Raw genomic sequence first — 14,593 nt, forward strand, 5'->3', positions numbered from 1 at the left:
CAATTGCAGTGTCTACTATGACTCCTTGCCATGAGCTAGTAAGTTAGCCAGCATTAGTTAGCGGTGAAATTAACATTATTGTTGGAATGTTATAGCCGTTGGATTAATGTTAAACTAGATCTCAAATGTACTTTTTATTTGAACCTTTCACCGTGAATCCACTTCCTGTCTGTGCCATCTACTTGTGCATGTTGCACTTGCCAGCTGCAGATTTGTCCCAGTGGTGTCACATGACCGTGTCACAGACGTGACACAAAGCACTTAAATCTTTTTTTAAATTATTGGCAGTCGTTGGAATGGTTTTCACTGCAGCATTTTGTGTATGTTTTTCATGTTTGCTGCCGGCGTAATGCCTGTCTTTTAATACTGTTCGTATGCCATTGAATTGCTCCTCGGGGACAAATAGTGTTTTGAAATTTGAATTTGAATTGAATGAACAGATGCAGAGACAAGATTTTGACAAAATCATATAATATTCGTCTCGTTTTTGTTCATGATCTAAAATGTGCATTACATTTTCGTCTCGTCTTCATAAGTCGACGAAAATGCATACCGATTTAGTCCCAGTTACTGTTTATTAATGAAGGTTTTAGTCTAGTCTCGTTTTAGTCCAGTGAAAAATGTGTGCTGGCGAAATTATTTTTGTTTAGTTTTCGTTGACGAAATTGACACTTGTTGCAGGTGAAGATCGCCGTTCTTCAGGAGGAGAAGCGACAGCTGGCCGCCCAGTCCAAAGGTCCCAGCGCTTTTCGCAAGCGCTCCTACAGTGTGGGCAGCGCCGACCAAATGGACAACCCGGGTCCCGTCCAAAAAGAGACGGTGCTGCACATCGTTGAGCCCGAGGCCCCGCAGCAGAGCGCTCAACAGCTGCAGGAGTTCCGGCGATTGGCTGCCGAGGTCCAAGCTCTGGAGAAGAACACCCTCGACAACCTTGGACTCGAAAGCAATCGGAACCAAACCCGACACAAATCCGTCGGCGTCGTGACCGACGAAAACATGAACAACCTCCAAATCCAGCTGAGGGAAGCGGCCGGCGAACGCGGCCGCCGGGACGTGGCCGTCGCCACAGAGCGTCGGGCCGCCCGCGACGCTTCGGTGGGCGTCAACGAGACCATGCTGGGCCTGTCCAGCGAGACGGAGACGGAGCTGGAGCTCCAGCAGCAGACCATCGAGACGCTGAAAGACAAAATCTACCGCTTGGAGGTGCAGCTGAAGGAAGCCACGCACCAGATGGAGATGACCAAACTGAAGCTGGAGCTGCAGGCAGCGGCGGCCGGCGGCTCCAGCAAGAAGAAGGCGGATAAGGGATCCATGATCCGGCCCGAGACCTACAACGTCTGCGTGGAGGCCAAAGTGGCGGTGCACAGCCGGGGTGTCGGCGAGCAGCTCGTCTTTGAAGCTCAGCGCTCGTCCGTCGGAGTCTCGTGTCACCCGAGCGTTTGTAGCGTTGCCGTCGGACCGGATCAAAGTTTGGAGCTAAACGAGTACCGCGAGGTCGGAACCAACACGGCGGAGTCTCTGGACTGCTCGGCCTTCTGCAAACCAATGACGGAGTTGCTCAAGGAGTCTCGATCGGTCGCCAGCGGCGATTGCTCCGTGGACGTCCGCGTGGGCCCGGTCACGACGACGGTGTCCCGAGGAACCGACCCGGACCTCGCCGGCAAAGTGGACTTCTGCGTCATGGTGGCCCCGGAGTCCACCACGCGAGAGACCAACACCGAGACGGACGTGGTTAGCAGTTCCACCAACACTAAAACGCCGGCGCTGGCCGACGCCTTCACCAATACCGCCGCCGCTGAAACCCGAACCGTCGCCGCCGGCGAGGGGCTCATCAGAGACGTGCACTCGGCCGCAAAGATTCGCTCCGTCGCCGTCGGAACAGAGTCGCTCCTCGGCCAATCCTGCGCCGCCAAAACCAAAGAATCTGGCGTGGGATCGGTCAGCGTTCACGAGAACTTCCTGCTCGGTTTAAAAACTCGTAACATAGCGTGCGGACCCTCGCAGCTGGCTGAGGCGAGCGCCGAGACGGCGCAACCGCAAGGGGGCGCCGGCCTGGACCACTACATCGAGAGGGTGCAGAAGCTGCTGCAGGAGCAACAAATGCTGCTGGCGGAGAACTACAGCGAGCTGGCCGAGGCCTTCGGGCAGCCGCAGTCGCAGTTCGGCGCCATCAACAGCCAGCTGGTCACGACGCTCTCCTCCATGAAGAGCGCCAGCGCCGAGGACCTGCTGGAGCTGCAGGCCGCCGCCGCCGCCGACCCCCGCTCAGGTTCGACACTTTCACCTACATGTTGCGTCACGACCTGCGGGCTCCGCCGCTGACTGACGCCACTCGCTGCTGCATAGTTTGAAGTGCAAACACAAGAACGTACACGCTTCAGACCAACAATAAGCAAGCAGCCACTCGGCTGGCTTGCGTTCGAGGATTTTTCACACCAATGCCAGGGCAAGTCTTGACTACTTAAGATATCAAACCGATACAAATACAATTTCTATTAAACCAATGACCAATCATTTTAAAGAAACAATGATATATCCCAATATACTGTCCATTTATTTCACTTTGTATAAAGACACGAGCCATAAAGAAAATAATTGCCAGTTTGGCTTCAGCATGTCATCAAACCGGAGTCGTGCTTGTTAGCTAGTTTACTATTTCCTTTTTCAAAATGACTCACGTGATGTTTTGCATATAGCAGATTCCTCATATTACAGTAAGAAGTATATAGAATGAAAAAAAAACTCATCACAAGAATAAAGTTGTATTGTTATGTCACAGTGGTAATTGTACAAGAGTAAAGTCGGAATTATGAGCGTGAAGATGGAATATTGCAGAAATAAAGTTGTCATGTTATGACAGATTTTTTTTCAATATTTATTTTTTAAATTAATTCATAATTAAATTAATTAATTAAATAACTACAATATTTTATTAGTATTTTTTTTCTTTCCCTTTTTCGTGTTTTTCAGTTTTTGGAAGAATTTTTGGGGGAGGGGTTGTGGGAAAAAAAATTCCCAATGCATTTCAATGGGCAATTTTTTTACTATTCGCAGGCCAGCCCGGTTTTCGTCCACTTTAAAGAAGTAACGATTCTTAGCTGTAATTCTACCCGTCTGAACTCGATGAGGTTAAAGTTGTAATTTGTGAAAGTCATAATTATTTTTAATTATTTTTTTTTTCTTTTCTAATTTATGGAATTAAAGTCACAATTTTACAAGAAGAAAGACAAATAACTTTTTTCCCCCAAAAATCTTACTTTCTGAAATGAAACGTGTCAAAGTCTTAATGTGATGATAGAACATCGTGATCTGGGAAGGGCAACTATTGGGACGTGTCCTTTTGGACGCCATTCAATAATGAGTTCATTTCATTTTGGGAGCCAGACGCACCCTCTCTTTGTTTTTTTTTTAACCGCCGCCCTCCCCTTCACTGAAACACCTCGTGCTGATTCATGGCCGCCTGGCTGTTACGTAAGCCGCTCTCACGCCGGCGGACACATTCTTTGTCCTGTGGTGCAGCCCCCTTCGCCTCGGGTCACTCTTTCTGGAATGCGCCGTGACTTTGCACTTCCAAGGAACAATACAGAAACAAAACGACCCTGACTTACAAGACAAGTCAAACGATGCAAAATGCAAACATTCGCTAGGAGCTGCTGTTAGCCACAGCCGATAATAAAAATCATTTAAAAAAACAAAATGGAATTTGTTTCAGAATTCAATGTGTAAGTCAAACTGCCACTGTCCTCTTCATAACTTGTGCAATCATACCGTCTTGCCTTTCAGACGGTGCGCCGAAGACGCACGAAGAAAAATCCGGGAGCAAGACGCAGATTCCGAATCATCAGCAGATGAGCGCCGCCGAGCAGAAAAGCCGCATGGACCTGCAAATGTCAACAGCGCTACACGGTGGCAAACATCTTCTTCCATACATCGCTCTTCAAAACCAACAAAACAATAGTCTCCTAAACAACTTGACCTAATCAACAAGTGATAGGACTCTTGAATATATTTTTAATAAGAATCATAAAATACTCTCAATTAAAAATCAGTATGTCAGTAAATAATATTGTAATTGTTCTAAAATATAGTCAAAATAGAAAATAATTGTTTAAAAAAAAAAAATCCAAATTAGAGGTAATTATACCAAATTATTCTCAAGATTAAAAAAAAGCAACAATGACACTCCTAAAATTTTTAGTGAGTTATATTTTCTTAAAAAAAGCTATCTTAAAACATTGTCAAATTTAAGCGTGTCTAAAACGAATAAATTGAGTGTCCTAAAATACTCTTCATTTGTTGATTCAAAGTGGTCAAAAACCGTCCTAAACAATAAATGTGTAAACTTTAAGTGACAGTCTCCTAAAATAATGCAAAAGTAAAAAATAAAATAAATAAAAAAACTCCCAAAATATGAAGATTTTCTAGCTTGAACATTTCTTTCAGACGCGTAATTAAAAAAAAAAAAAAAGCATTTTGCACACAAAAAATACTGCATGAACTTCTCAAAAATAAATAAAATCTGTATTATAATTTTGCTTGTAACTTAACCTTGTTACCAACCAAGATTTTTTGGGGGCATGATAAAAATATGACAAAATGTGAAGAATATTTATATTAATTTATTCTTGCATTTAATTGTGCTTATAAAAAACACATTCACACACGAATCATTTCTTGCATCTAAAATTATAATTTTTTATTCTGAACAATTATTTAATTTTCCATATTATTGGCCAGTATTTTTTTGGGAATGTATGAGCAAAAAACAAAACAAACACCAAAAATGTAAATACATTTTTATTTGGTTATTGATCTTTTTTTTTCTTTCTTTTCTTTTTTTTTTTTTTTTACGATGATGGCACAGTGATTTATTTCCCTGACGTGCTTTCAGGTCAGCCTTGCAGTGCCAACGCGCTCAAGTCCATCATGAAGAAAAAAGACGGCCGAGCCGACTCCAACGGCACCAAGAAGAACCTGCAGTTTGTCGGCGTCAACGGAGGGTGCGTGACAGCCACGTGACCGTTTCCCATTTTCACCATTTGGAGTGTCAGGCGAAGAAGCTTCCAGGTCAAGCCTCTTCCTCCTCAACCTTCTTTTCCCGTGCGTCTTTGTCGCCCCCTTGCGGAGCAGCTATGAGACGACTTCCAGCGACGAGTCCAGCTCGGAGGACAGCAGCTCGTCCGGATCTGACGACGAGCAAAATGAGCAAGAAGAGAAGGAAGGTGACGACGACATGGCGGAAAAGACGGATGAAGGAAGTTTGGATGAGCGGGAGACGAGAGAAAGGTCAGAAGATTGTTTGACTTTCTTCAAGTCGAGTCATTACACTCTCAGAACAGTTGGGTCAAAAATAACCCAACTATGAGTCAAAAATGAATTGATCCTCTACTTGGGTTGGAAAAAAAAGGGTCTTTCAGGGTAAAACAACTCGGAAATATTGGCCAGATCCTTTACTTGGGTCAAAAAAATGGGTCCTTTTGTATAAACAACCCAGAAAGTTGGGTCAAATTGACACATAAAGTGGATCGGTCCATTTTTTTTAATCCATCATTGGGTTACTTTTGACCCAACAGTTTTTAGTGTTGTGTAATTATTTGAGCAGGCTTTTAAAATTAGCAAAAAATAGGCCAATGGAAAAAAAAAATCATATTACAACAGTGAACAAAGAATGAACAATAATCAGTATGAGTGACAGAAACGGAGAGCCCCAAAATCCATTTTTCTTTTTACATGTCTTAAGGTACGAGCTCAGTGAGAAGATGTTGGCGGCGTGCAACGTCCTGAAAGTTCACCTCAGCGAGCCCAACGACGTGAGCAGTAAAGACCTGGTGAGATCTGGTGCACCCGCTGTGCCTTTGGATTTTTTGCCAAGCGTATTCCCGCAGAAACAAGTTATGGAAATATATTATGCATATGAACTCATTCAAACCCAAAAACGTATAAATTCGTTTTTAATACTTTGTCCTTCACTCCCCCAAAATATTTTTATACGTTGTTGTTTTTTAATGCAAGAGCATACAGAAGGCTTTGATGCAGCTTTTGACATGAAGCGGCGGCTTAAAGCAAGGGTAGTTATTGTTAAAAATGGCCAGCAGGTGGCAGCAGAGTATAAGAAATCAGCCAGGGCCATGTTGCGACCAGTGATAATTTCGTCACGAAATTGCTTTTCCCCAGACGAAAATTAAACGGAAAACTAAAATATCAGCCATTTATTTAGACGAAAACGATAACTAAAATTGACTGACTATTTCGTCAATGACTAAAACTAAAATGAAAACAATCAGAAGGAATGAAACGCGGGTGGGAGGAAAGAAACCACTCAAACTGTTCAGTGTTCACTGCACTATATTTAATGTTTAAACATTTTGACATTCATTGTCCAGCTGTAAAATTAATCTCAAACAATTACCGTATTTTTCGCACTATAAGGCGCATCGGATTATAAACCGCACCTTCAATGAATGGCTTATTTAAAAACGTTTCCATATATAAGGCGCATAGAATAGAAGCTACTGTAGTGGCTGGGGCTGCGTTAAGCTTACTTAACCAATATTGATCCACATATAAGGCACGTGGGATTATAAGGCGCACTGTCGGTTTTTGACCAAATTAAAGGCTTTTAGGTGCGAGGAAAATACAGTATAGACTTTTTTTTATTTAGGTGAAAACATTATTGTCAGTTCAACATGTTTCACTATATGAATGAATATTGATGTAACTTAGCTATATTCTAATGCTAATTGCTGCAAAATGGAAACTGATACAAATATAATATTTTCCTGATGAAAGAAGAGACTCTAATCTTTATTTAGGTAGTTTTCAAGTTTTTATAGTCAAAATCATGTAAAACAGCCGGGAGCAAAGGGGGTTGCTTCAGTGAAAATGCTTTGAATGAGTTGAGTCTTTAAAAAAAAATCTCCCGCAGAGGACGAGCATCAACACGGTGCAGCACGAGTGGTTCCGCGCCTCCAGCCAGAAAGCGGCGTCGGCATCGGCGGTTTCAGACTACCTGGCGGCATTCGGCGCCATCTCGCCGGAGGTCCTGCGCCACGTGGTCAACATGGCCGACGGCAACGGCAACACGGCGCTGCACTACAGCGTGTCGCACTCCAACTTCCCCGTCGTCAAGAAGCTGCTGGACGCCGGTGAGTTCGGCCTGCTCAGTTCTTTCACCCGCACTTTATCAAAGCACTTTTATTTCTTGACGTGGTTTGTTGTAAAGTTTTCCTCCAATGCAAATCTGCTTAATGTGTACGTGGCAGACGTGTGCAACGTGAACCAGCAGAACAAGGCGGGCTACACGCCCATCATGTTGGCGGCGCTGGCCGCCGTGGAGACGCCCGCAGACATGCGCGTCGTGGACGAGCTCTTTGGAAAGGGCGACGTCAACGCACGCGCAAGTCAGGTCAGTATGGAAGCAAATGCGGCCACAAATGCTGAAGGACATTTAATATGACGAAGTAAAAATGATCAATATCGTATCGTGTGATTCTCCGATGTGCAAAGATTGTATTGTGATCATCTTATTTTAAAAGTAGAAGTGTATTTATTTTTCAAATTCAATTTAAAAATGTATACAGTGTAGCATTAAAACATATTTTTATTTAATTTAAATAAAATGTATTCAATCTGTTTAAAAATTAATTCAATGTTTAAAAATGTATTCAATATGTTTAAAAATGTATTCAATATGTTTAAAAATATTAAATTGATGATAAATGTCATTTTAAAATACAAAATTGACACAAAATTTAATTTAAAAGTTTTTATTGAAAAATATCTGATTGATTTAATAGCTTGAAAATTTATAATACATTTTATTTTTAAAATGTCTTTTTCTATTCATTTAAAAAATGTTAAATGTGTACAGTGTAATATTAAAAACACATTTTTTTACTATGTGCTTGTGTATGTTTTTATAGAAAAATATAACAGTGTTTTAAAATAAGTTAAAAAAATTATCTATAATATTGATGCAACATGTTGGTTCAAAATATAAAATTGATATTGAAATTGACAAACTTAATAATGATACAAACTTTTAGACAATATACAAATAAAAATGTTAATTTATATAAATTTGATGTAATAGGTTTAAATATATTGATGCTAAATGTCATTTTAAAATACAAAATTAAAACAAAATTAAATAATACTATTTAGGTTTTTATTTAAAAATATCTGATTTCATTGTTTGAAAATTGATAATAGATTTTATTTAAATTACATTTAAATTGATAACAAATTTTACATAATTTAAAAAATGTCTAAATAAAAAAATATATATATTTAATTGTAAAAATCAGAGGTAAAATATTTAAAAGAAATAGTAAGATGAGTTAAAAAAAAAAAAAGTTACAAATATATTCTATACAAAATCGTATTAAAAATCTGATATGTAAATGTAATTCCAAAATATGAAATAGCTCCTCAGTTATTAAAAAAATGCAAAACTGATAGCAATTATATCTGCACTTCACAATCTTATCTTTTTGAAGAAGCAGCTGATTTGCGTTTAATGGCGAAGGCGTCTTTCCCTCAGGCGGGCCAGACGGGCCTGATGCTGGCGGTGAGTCACGGCCGCATGGACATGGTGCGAGCGCTGCTGGCCCACGGCGCCGACGTCAACGTGCAGGACGACGAGGGCTCCACGGCGCTCATGTGCGCCAGCGAGCACGGACACGTCGACATCGTCAAGCTCCTCCTGGCGCAGCCCGGCACCGACGCCACGCTCAGCGACAGCGTGAGTTTTCTTTGCGCAATTTTAGCAATTAAATAAATAAATCCAATTGTACAATTGAATCATCCTGGTTGGATGAGGCACAAAATGTGTTGAACCAAAATATTGATTCATATTTGATTTGATTTAGGATGAGAGCAATGCCCTGTCCATCGCTCTGGACGCCGGACACAAGGACATCGCCGTCCTGCTTTACGCGCACGTCAACTTCTCCAAAGCGCAGTCGCCCGTACGTACCGCGTCTTTTTATGAAATCATTCGCCATTTCATTAGTTTTGACGTCGTTGTCCTTTTCAGGGAACCCCTCGACTGGGCCGCAAGATGTCACCGAGCCCCACTCGCAGGGGCGCCTTCGATTAGCCACTTGGAGGCTAATGTTAGCGACTCAGAGGCTAGCTTTAGCTTCGATTAGACACTTGGAGGCTAATGTTAGCGACTCAGAGGCTAGCTTTAGCTTCGATTAGCCATTTGGAGGCTAATGTTAGCGACTCAGAGGCTAGCTTTAGCTTCAATTAGCCACTTGTAGGCTAATGTTAGCGACTCAGAAGCTAGCTTTAGTTAATCAGATGCTCTAAGACTACCGCTGGTGACTTTTGTTGTGGAGTGGCTGACCTTTAGCCACTTTGAGGCGTTTGTTAGCAACTCTGATGCTTCTGTTAGCTTCTTTGAGGCTAATGTTAGCAACTCAAGCTATGGTTAAAAACTTTTAGTGGCTCTGAGGCTGCTCTGAAGCTACTGTTAACCTTATTATAGCCCAAGTGGACATTTTGGGCCATACTTTTTTGTTTTCCGCACCACTTCCTAATTTGAATGTAACCAACAGGTGCCTCACAACTTTTGATGTCCCACATGAATGCAAACAAGGCCATCTTTTTTTCTTTTATAAATGTAAATCAGCCCCCTCCTTCCCTTTTTTTCCCCCCACTTGTCTGTTATCATGGTCCGGTGTACATAGTGCTGATCTCCGGTCCGACATCAGCAATTTTTCTACCAATCCTTTCTATCTATTTAAAAAGAAAGACCACAGTATTTTTCAATAAGAGCGCATATAAAGATCATATGAAGTCATATATATTTATCAAAGTAAAGTTTTTAAAGCACATCGGCTGTGTGTTTCGTTGTACATACTGTACGTTAGTATAGTTACGTCGGTTCCACTTTCTCTGTGTCGTTGACATTGGCGCCATTTTGCGTGATGTTGTCATGTAACAATAAACATTAAATTGCACAGACATCATTGTGGTGTTGATTAATAAACCTAATGTGATAGCTAGTTAACACTTGGCTTCAATGCATTTTTGGACTTTGTGAGGCTAATGCTGAGAACCTCATAATGCTGGTATAAGGATTTTACTTTTTTATTTTTTATTTTTTGAGACCTCCAGAAATCCATTCAATTTTTTATTTTATTTTTTTTGCTTGCTAGCTCTATCCATAATCACCATATGAGTGTAGGTAAAATTTGAGCTGGAAAAATATATATATATTTAGCAAAAATTAGTGAGCATTTATGTTAATTTAAAATATATACAATTATTGATACATTCAAGCATAAAATGCTTCAATTACAAATAAATTTGACCATCCATACATTTTTAACTAATATTTGAGGAATATTAAATGTTTGCTAAATACCAGCAAAAAAATGAAGCAAAACAAATCGTAATTCAAATAGTATCATAAATACCAGTTATACTAAATTTAGGCCATATAAAATAAACACAAATATTTTCATTTTAAATTGTTCAAAAAATTTGAGCGTAAATAAATGTGAAATCAGTCAAATTATTTAATATTTTAAATAAATTAGAGAAAAACCAACTGTCATGAAAAACTTTTTTTTGGTTGGGGGAGGGGGTCATTATTACATCATGTAATTGCTTATTTATTTTCATGGCATTTTATGTAGCTGCATGTTGTTGATAATTGGTGGGTGGCGACTTTCCTGATTGGTGAATACATCAAGCCACATTTAACGCAGCTTAAAGTGTAAAAAATAATATAAATAAATAAATATATATATATATATAAATCAGATTATAATTTTTTTAACAAATGTGGTCCAGTGAGATGAAGAGAGATCCAGTCCCACTGCAAATTTAAAACACCCGTCCAAAAGGGTTTGTAATTGCGAGAAGATGCCACAAGATGGCAGCAAAGTACCTTTTTGTACACACAAAACATTGCTTGTTAAAGTTGTCACTAACCTGAGTGAGGGAACAGGTTTGGCTTTAGGAGTTGTCCGATAGGCGTGTCCACTTCCTGTCCTGTTTAAATGTGACAAATGAACAAACAGGAAGTCGAAAGGAAAATTTGACTTTTGACAAGTTCCAACCTGTGTTTGGCCGGGTCCTCTACAGCCGGTGGCGCGGGGTCACTGAAGGGCAGGTCGCGGGGGCCTTCCAGGAGCAACAGCAGCTTCTGCATATGTGGCTGTGTTCACAATGAACCAATCAAACAAAAATCATCTTAAATGGGAGTAAAGTTCAGATGTTCTAGTACTATTACACCATCATTGACCATCATTTTTATTTTTATTTAGCCGTCTAGATTTCTGTAGAAATGTGAGCAATATTCATTAAAAAAAAATATAAAATTCCCATCTGAACATTCATGGTAAATTTCTAGCAATATTTAAAAATGTACAAATTTCACCAAAAATAATAAAGTTTGAATTGCAGTAATTGTTTTTTAATGATCCAAAATGTAGCCACATTATTGTACAAGCTGCCAAAAAAAGGGTACTCTATTGCAACACCCCCCCCCCCCCCCCCAAAAAAAAAAAACACTTTTACTCAAAATTTAATTTTTGGGTTTGATTTTGTATGACATTAGGTCATCATTACTTTCACTAAATGGTCGAGACACCTGCACACAAATCTTGTTTTGCGATATTAACTTGTGAAACTGTTGAAATATTACTGTGAGCGTCGGTCCGAGGGCGGCGATGGCGTCCCTCATCTGGTCAATCCGCCTTCTCTCCTCCTGTAACTCCGCCTCCAGTCGAGCACACGAGGTGGCGTGGCTTTTTCTGCAATGGAAAAAAAACTGATTGTGGTTGGTTGTCTCTCCTGTTGGCTGTAAATTGGAAATCAGTTACCTCCCCCAAGGAGATTTATGACAATCACAAAATTGGACTTTATGTATGGGGATGAGGTGAACTTTGGACCTGAGTGCCTTCAGCTCAGCGTGGCATTGGTCGCGTTGGGTCCGAAGTTGTTCCAGGTCACGACTGCGCTGCGCCAGGTCATCCTGCAGCTGCTCTGCTTCCTAGTGGTGGGAGGTTGTCAGTACAGTCAAATAAAAGTCAATCACGTTGCGTTTAAATGAAACGAACAGAAGTGACAAATCCAAGTCCAGAAAGTAAAAACCCTGCCACAGTTTGGCTTTAGCCCCAGGTGCTAGCTAGCTAGCTAAGCTAGCTCCCATGGTGCTTGTTTACCTGCTAGGGAGCTAGCATCAGGGGCTAAAGCCAAACTGTGACAGAGTTTTTACTTACAGGTGCTAGCTAGATAGCTCCTTAGCTAGCTCCCATGGTGCTTGTTTACCTGCTAGGGCGCTAGCTAGCTAGCATCAGGGGCTAAAGCCAAACTGTGGCAGGGTTTCTGGACCTGGATTTGCCACCTCTGGAAACGAAGATCAAATGCATCTTGTTGGGCAGTTTTCAATCACCCAAACAAACAAGTTTGTTCGAACCTTCTTGCGTTGGCAGCTCCGGCGCGCCATTTTGTCGATGGTTTCCTCCAGGACGGCCACGTCGGCCGCCATGCGGCCCCGATGCTGTCGCAGGGCGTGGTTCTCGCGGGCCAGCTGGTGGGCCTTCTCGGACAGACGGGCGTATCGCGCCCGCCCCTCCTGGTTCTCAAGCGCCGCCCGCCTGCTGGCCTCGGGCAGCTTTTGCTCCACCAGACGCTCCACCTCCGCCGCCGCCGCATCCACCGCCGCCTTCGCCGCCGCCTCCAGTTCCTTCTCCAGCCTGTCCGCGGCGAAGACATGACAATTTGACAACTTGTCCTCTTTTCAACAACAGTGTCTTTTCGTCTTTAACAATGTTTTTTCTTTCTTTTTGTTGTAAAATATTTTGTGTTTAATGATAAAAAGACAACTTTAAAGAGCCAGTTTGTAGATTTTTTCGCCCCATTTTTCAGTGTTCATTTAAAAAACACAATTAGTTTCAATAATATACAAAAATATGTTCTCATGATTGGCCAAACTTGGCGTCTCTTTTTGCAACATAACGGCGATGAATCGTCTTTGTCCTCACCTGTTTTTTTCCAGCAGTGATTTCATCTCTGCGGCGTGCATGGCGGCGGTGTGCTCCTCCTCCAGGTCGGCCAGCTTCTCCTCTGCAGCCGCCATGTTTGACATCAGCTGCTCCTTCTGCTTCTCGAAGGTCTCCAACGCCGCCAGCCGGGCCACTAGGAGGCGCCAAAGAAGAGTCAATTAATCAGTGGTGCTGCACATTTGGGGATTTTCTTCTTCACTGGGGGATTTAACTGAGCACACCACTTAATAGGGTAGATGCCACGGATCTATCTGAAATGCTTCGGACACTGAGACAGACACTACACACTCGCATCCGTCGAAGGGGAACGCGCAACCGAGGGGCACAAAGGCGGAAGCGCAAGTACTGGGACGCGGCCCACTCGTCGCAAGCCGGAAACGGAAACAAAGTTGATGGGTGAAAACCCGGAAGTCCCGCCTCCTCCGTGGCATATAGTCCATAGAACCACTGTTACGTCACCCACCAATACAGTACTCAACATGCTCTAACCAACCAACCAATCAGTGGATGGGAAAATGCTGATGTCATCAAGGGCCAGCACTCTTGCCCCGTGAGGCCAAATTTGAATGAACCAAGCCTGTTTTGCCACCATGCTGTGGCATCTACAGGCAAACCTTTTAAGGGGAGGTATCAAATATTTGAATAGCCAAAAGTCCAATTTCATTGGACAAATATTAGAATTGATTGTGATTCTAACCCAGGCCGGCGTTGTCCTCCTCCAGCCGGCGGACGCGATCCCGAATCTCCCGAAGCTCTTCGGCCTGCAGTCCCCTCAGGACGTCCCGCTCGGCCCGGGCTTCCTGCTGACTGTGGTCCAGCCGCTCCGCCAGCCGCTCCGCCTCGTCCTCCTTATCCAGCAACTCCATCTTCAGGTACTCCACCGCGTCCTTCTTCTCCGTCTCCGCGTACAGGCAACGACGCGCCAGCGACGTCTTCTCCTTCTCCAGATGCTCGCATTTCACCTGCTGTCTTCACGAGACAAGTCCGTGGGTTGGCGACAATTGTCTGTCTGTCTGTCCGTCCGTCCGTCCATATCTATCTATCTATCTATCTATCTATCTATCTATCTATCTATCTATCTATCTATCTATCTATCTATCTATCTATCTATCTATCTATCTATCTATCTATCTTCCAAATCTTTCTGTCAGTCTGCCTTGTCTATTTCTATAGCTCTCTAACTTTCTCTCTCTTGCTCTATCATTTTTCCGCCCTCTCTTTTTAACTGTCTGTCGGTCTCTGTCGGTCTGTCTGTCTGATCGACTCGACTCACCTGTCAAGCTCCTCGTTCAACAAGCGGATTTGAAGGAGATACAAATCATTCTCTTTGTCCCCAGCAGGAGAGACCCGAGTCGGGTTTTTCTTTGTGCTTTTGTCTTCAATTCCTTTCCTCTCCTTCTTTTTAGGCATGGCGAGAAAACAAAAACAAACAAACAACAGTTCAAAGTTAGCTTGAAAAAAAAAAAAGTGGACGGTGGCAAAGCGTGCTTTTTGGTTGCTAGGCGATGGTGCGTTCAGGGACACTCGGAGAACGCAAATTTTCAACTTATACTTAAAAAAAAGGATTT

The 14,593-nt window shown here is 42.3% G+C and overlaps 2 protein-coding genes across 4 annotated transcripts in view; one reads left to right on the plus strand and one right to left on the minus strand.

Moving 5' to 3' along the window:
- The window catches only part of kank1a (KN motif and ankyrin repeat domains 1a), a 33,641-nt gene extending 23,667 nt beyond the window's left edge, over positions 1–9,974 (plus strand). For 2 of the 3 annotated variants that reach the window (XM_077561515.1, XM_077561516.1), the window contains exons 4-13: positions 682–2,269; positions 3,784–3,909; positions 4,892–5,000; positions 5,131–5,286; positions 5,741–5,828; positions 6,926–7,145; positions 7,263–7,405; positions 8,543–8,743; positions 8,871–8,969; positions 9,038–9,974. In XM_077561515.1, coding sequence (XP_077417641.1) covers positions 682–2,269; positions 3,784–3,909; positions 4,892–5,000; positions 5,131–5,286; positions 5,741–5,828; positions 6,926–7,145; positions 7,263–7,405; positions 8,543–8,743; positions 8,871–8,969; positions 9,038–9,100 — 2,793 coding nt within the window. In that variant the 3' untranslated portion in view covers positions 9,101–9,974. The remainder of the gene's footprint in view (positions 1–681; positions 2,270–3,783; positions 3,910–4,891; positions 5,001–5,130; positions 5,287–5,740; positions 5,829–6,925; positions 7,146–7,262; positions 7,406–8,542; positions 8,744–8,870; positions 8,970–9,037) is intronic. The other variant, XM_077561517.1, reaches the window with a different exon arrangement.
- Positions 9,975–10,580: 606 nt separating this feature from the next.
- On the minus strand, positions 10,581–14,538 carry LOC144048986 (cilia- and flagella-associated protein 157-like). The gene is made up of 9 exons (XM_077561518.1): positions 14,299–14,538; positions 13,723–13,994; positions 13,005–13,158; positions 12,437–12,716; positions 11,910–12,010; positions 11,663–11,771; positions 11,076–11,173; positions 10,948–11,007; positions 10,581–10,831 (listed from the first exon to the last, which is right to left on the minus strand). Exons 1-9 carry the CDS (start codon positions 14,433–14,435, stop codon positions 10,789–10,791), a joined length of 1,254 nt encoding a protein of 417 aa, XP_077417644.1. The 5' UTR covers positions 14,436–14,538; the 3' UTR covers positions 10,581–10,788.
- Between the last annotated feature and the right edge of the window lie 55 nt (positions 14,539–14,593).

Source organism: Vanacampus margaritifer, chromosome 3 (genome assembly GCF_051991255.1).
Source record: "Vanacampus margaritifer isolate UIUO_Vmar chromosome 3, RoL_Vmar_1.0, whole genome shotgun sequence".
NCBI lineage: Eukaryota > Metazoa > Chordata > Actinopteri > Syngnathiformes > Syngnathidae > Vanacampus > Vanacampus margaritifer.

Coding starts and splice junctions, on each gene's coding strand:
- LOC144048986 (XM_077561518.1), bottom strand. CDS start 14,435: ATGCCTAAAAAGAAGGAGAGGAAAGGAATTGAAGACAAAAGCACAAAG. Junction 11,772..11,909: donor GCTGAGCTGAAGGCACTCAG/GTCCAAAGTTCA, acceptor TTTCCATTGCAG/AAAAAGCCACGCCACCTCGT. Junction 10,832..10,947: donor AAACCTGTTCCCTCACTCAG/GTTAGTGACAAC, acceptor TTAAATTTGCAG/TGGGACTGGATCTCTCTTCA.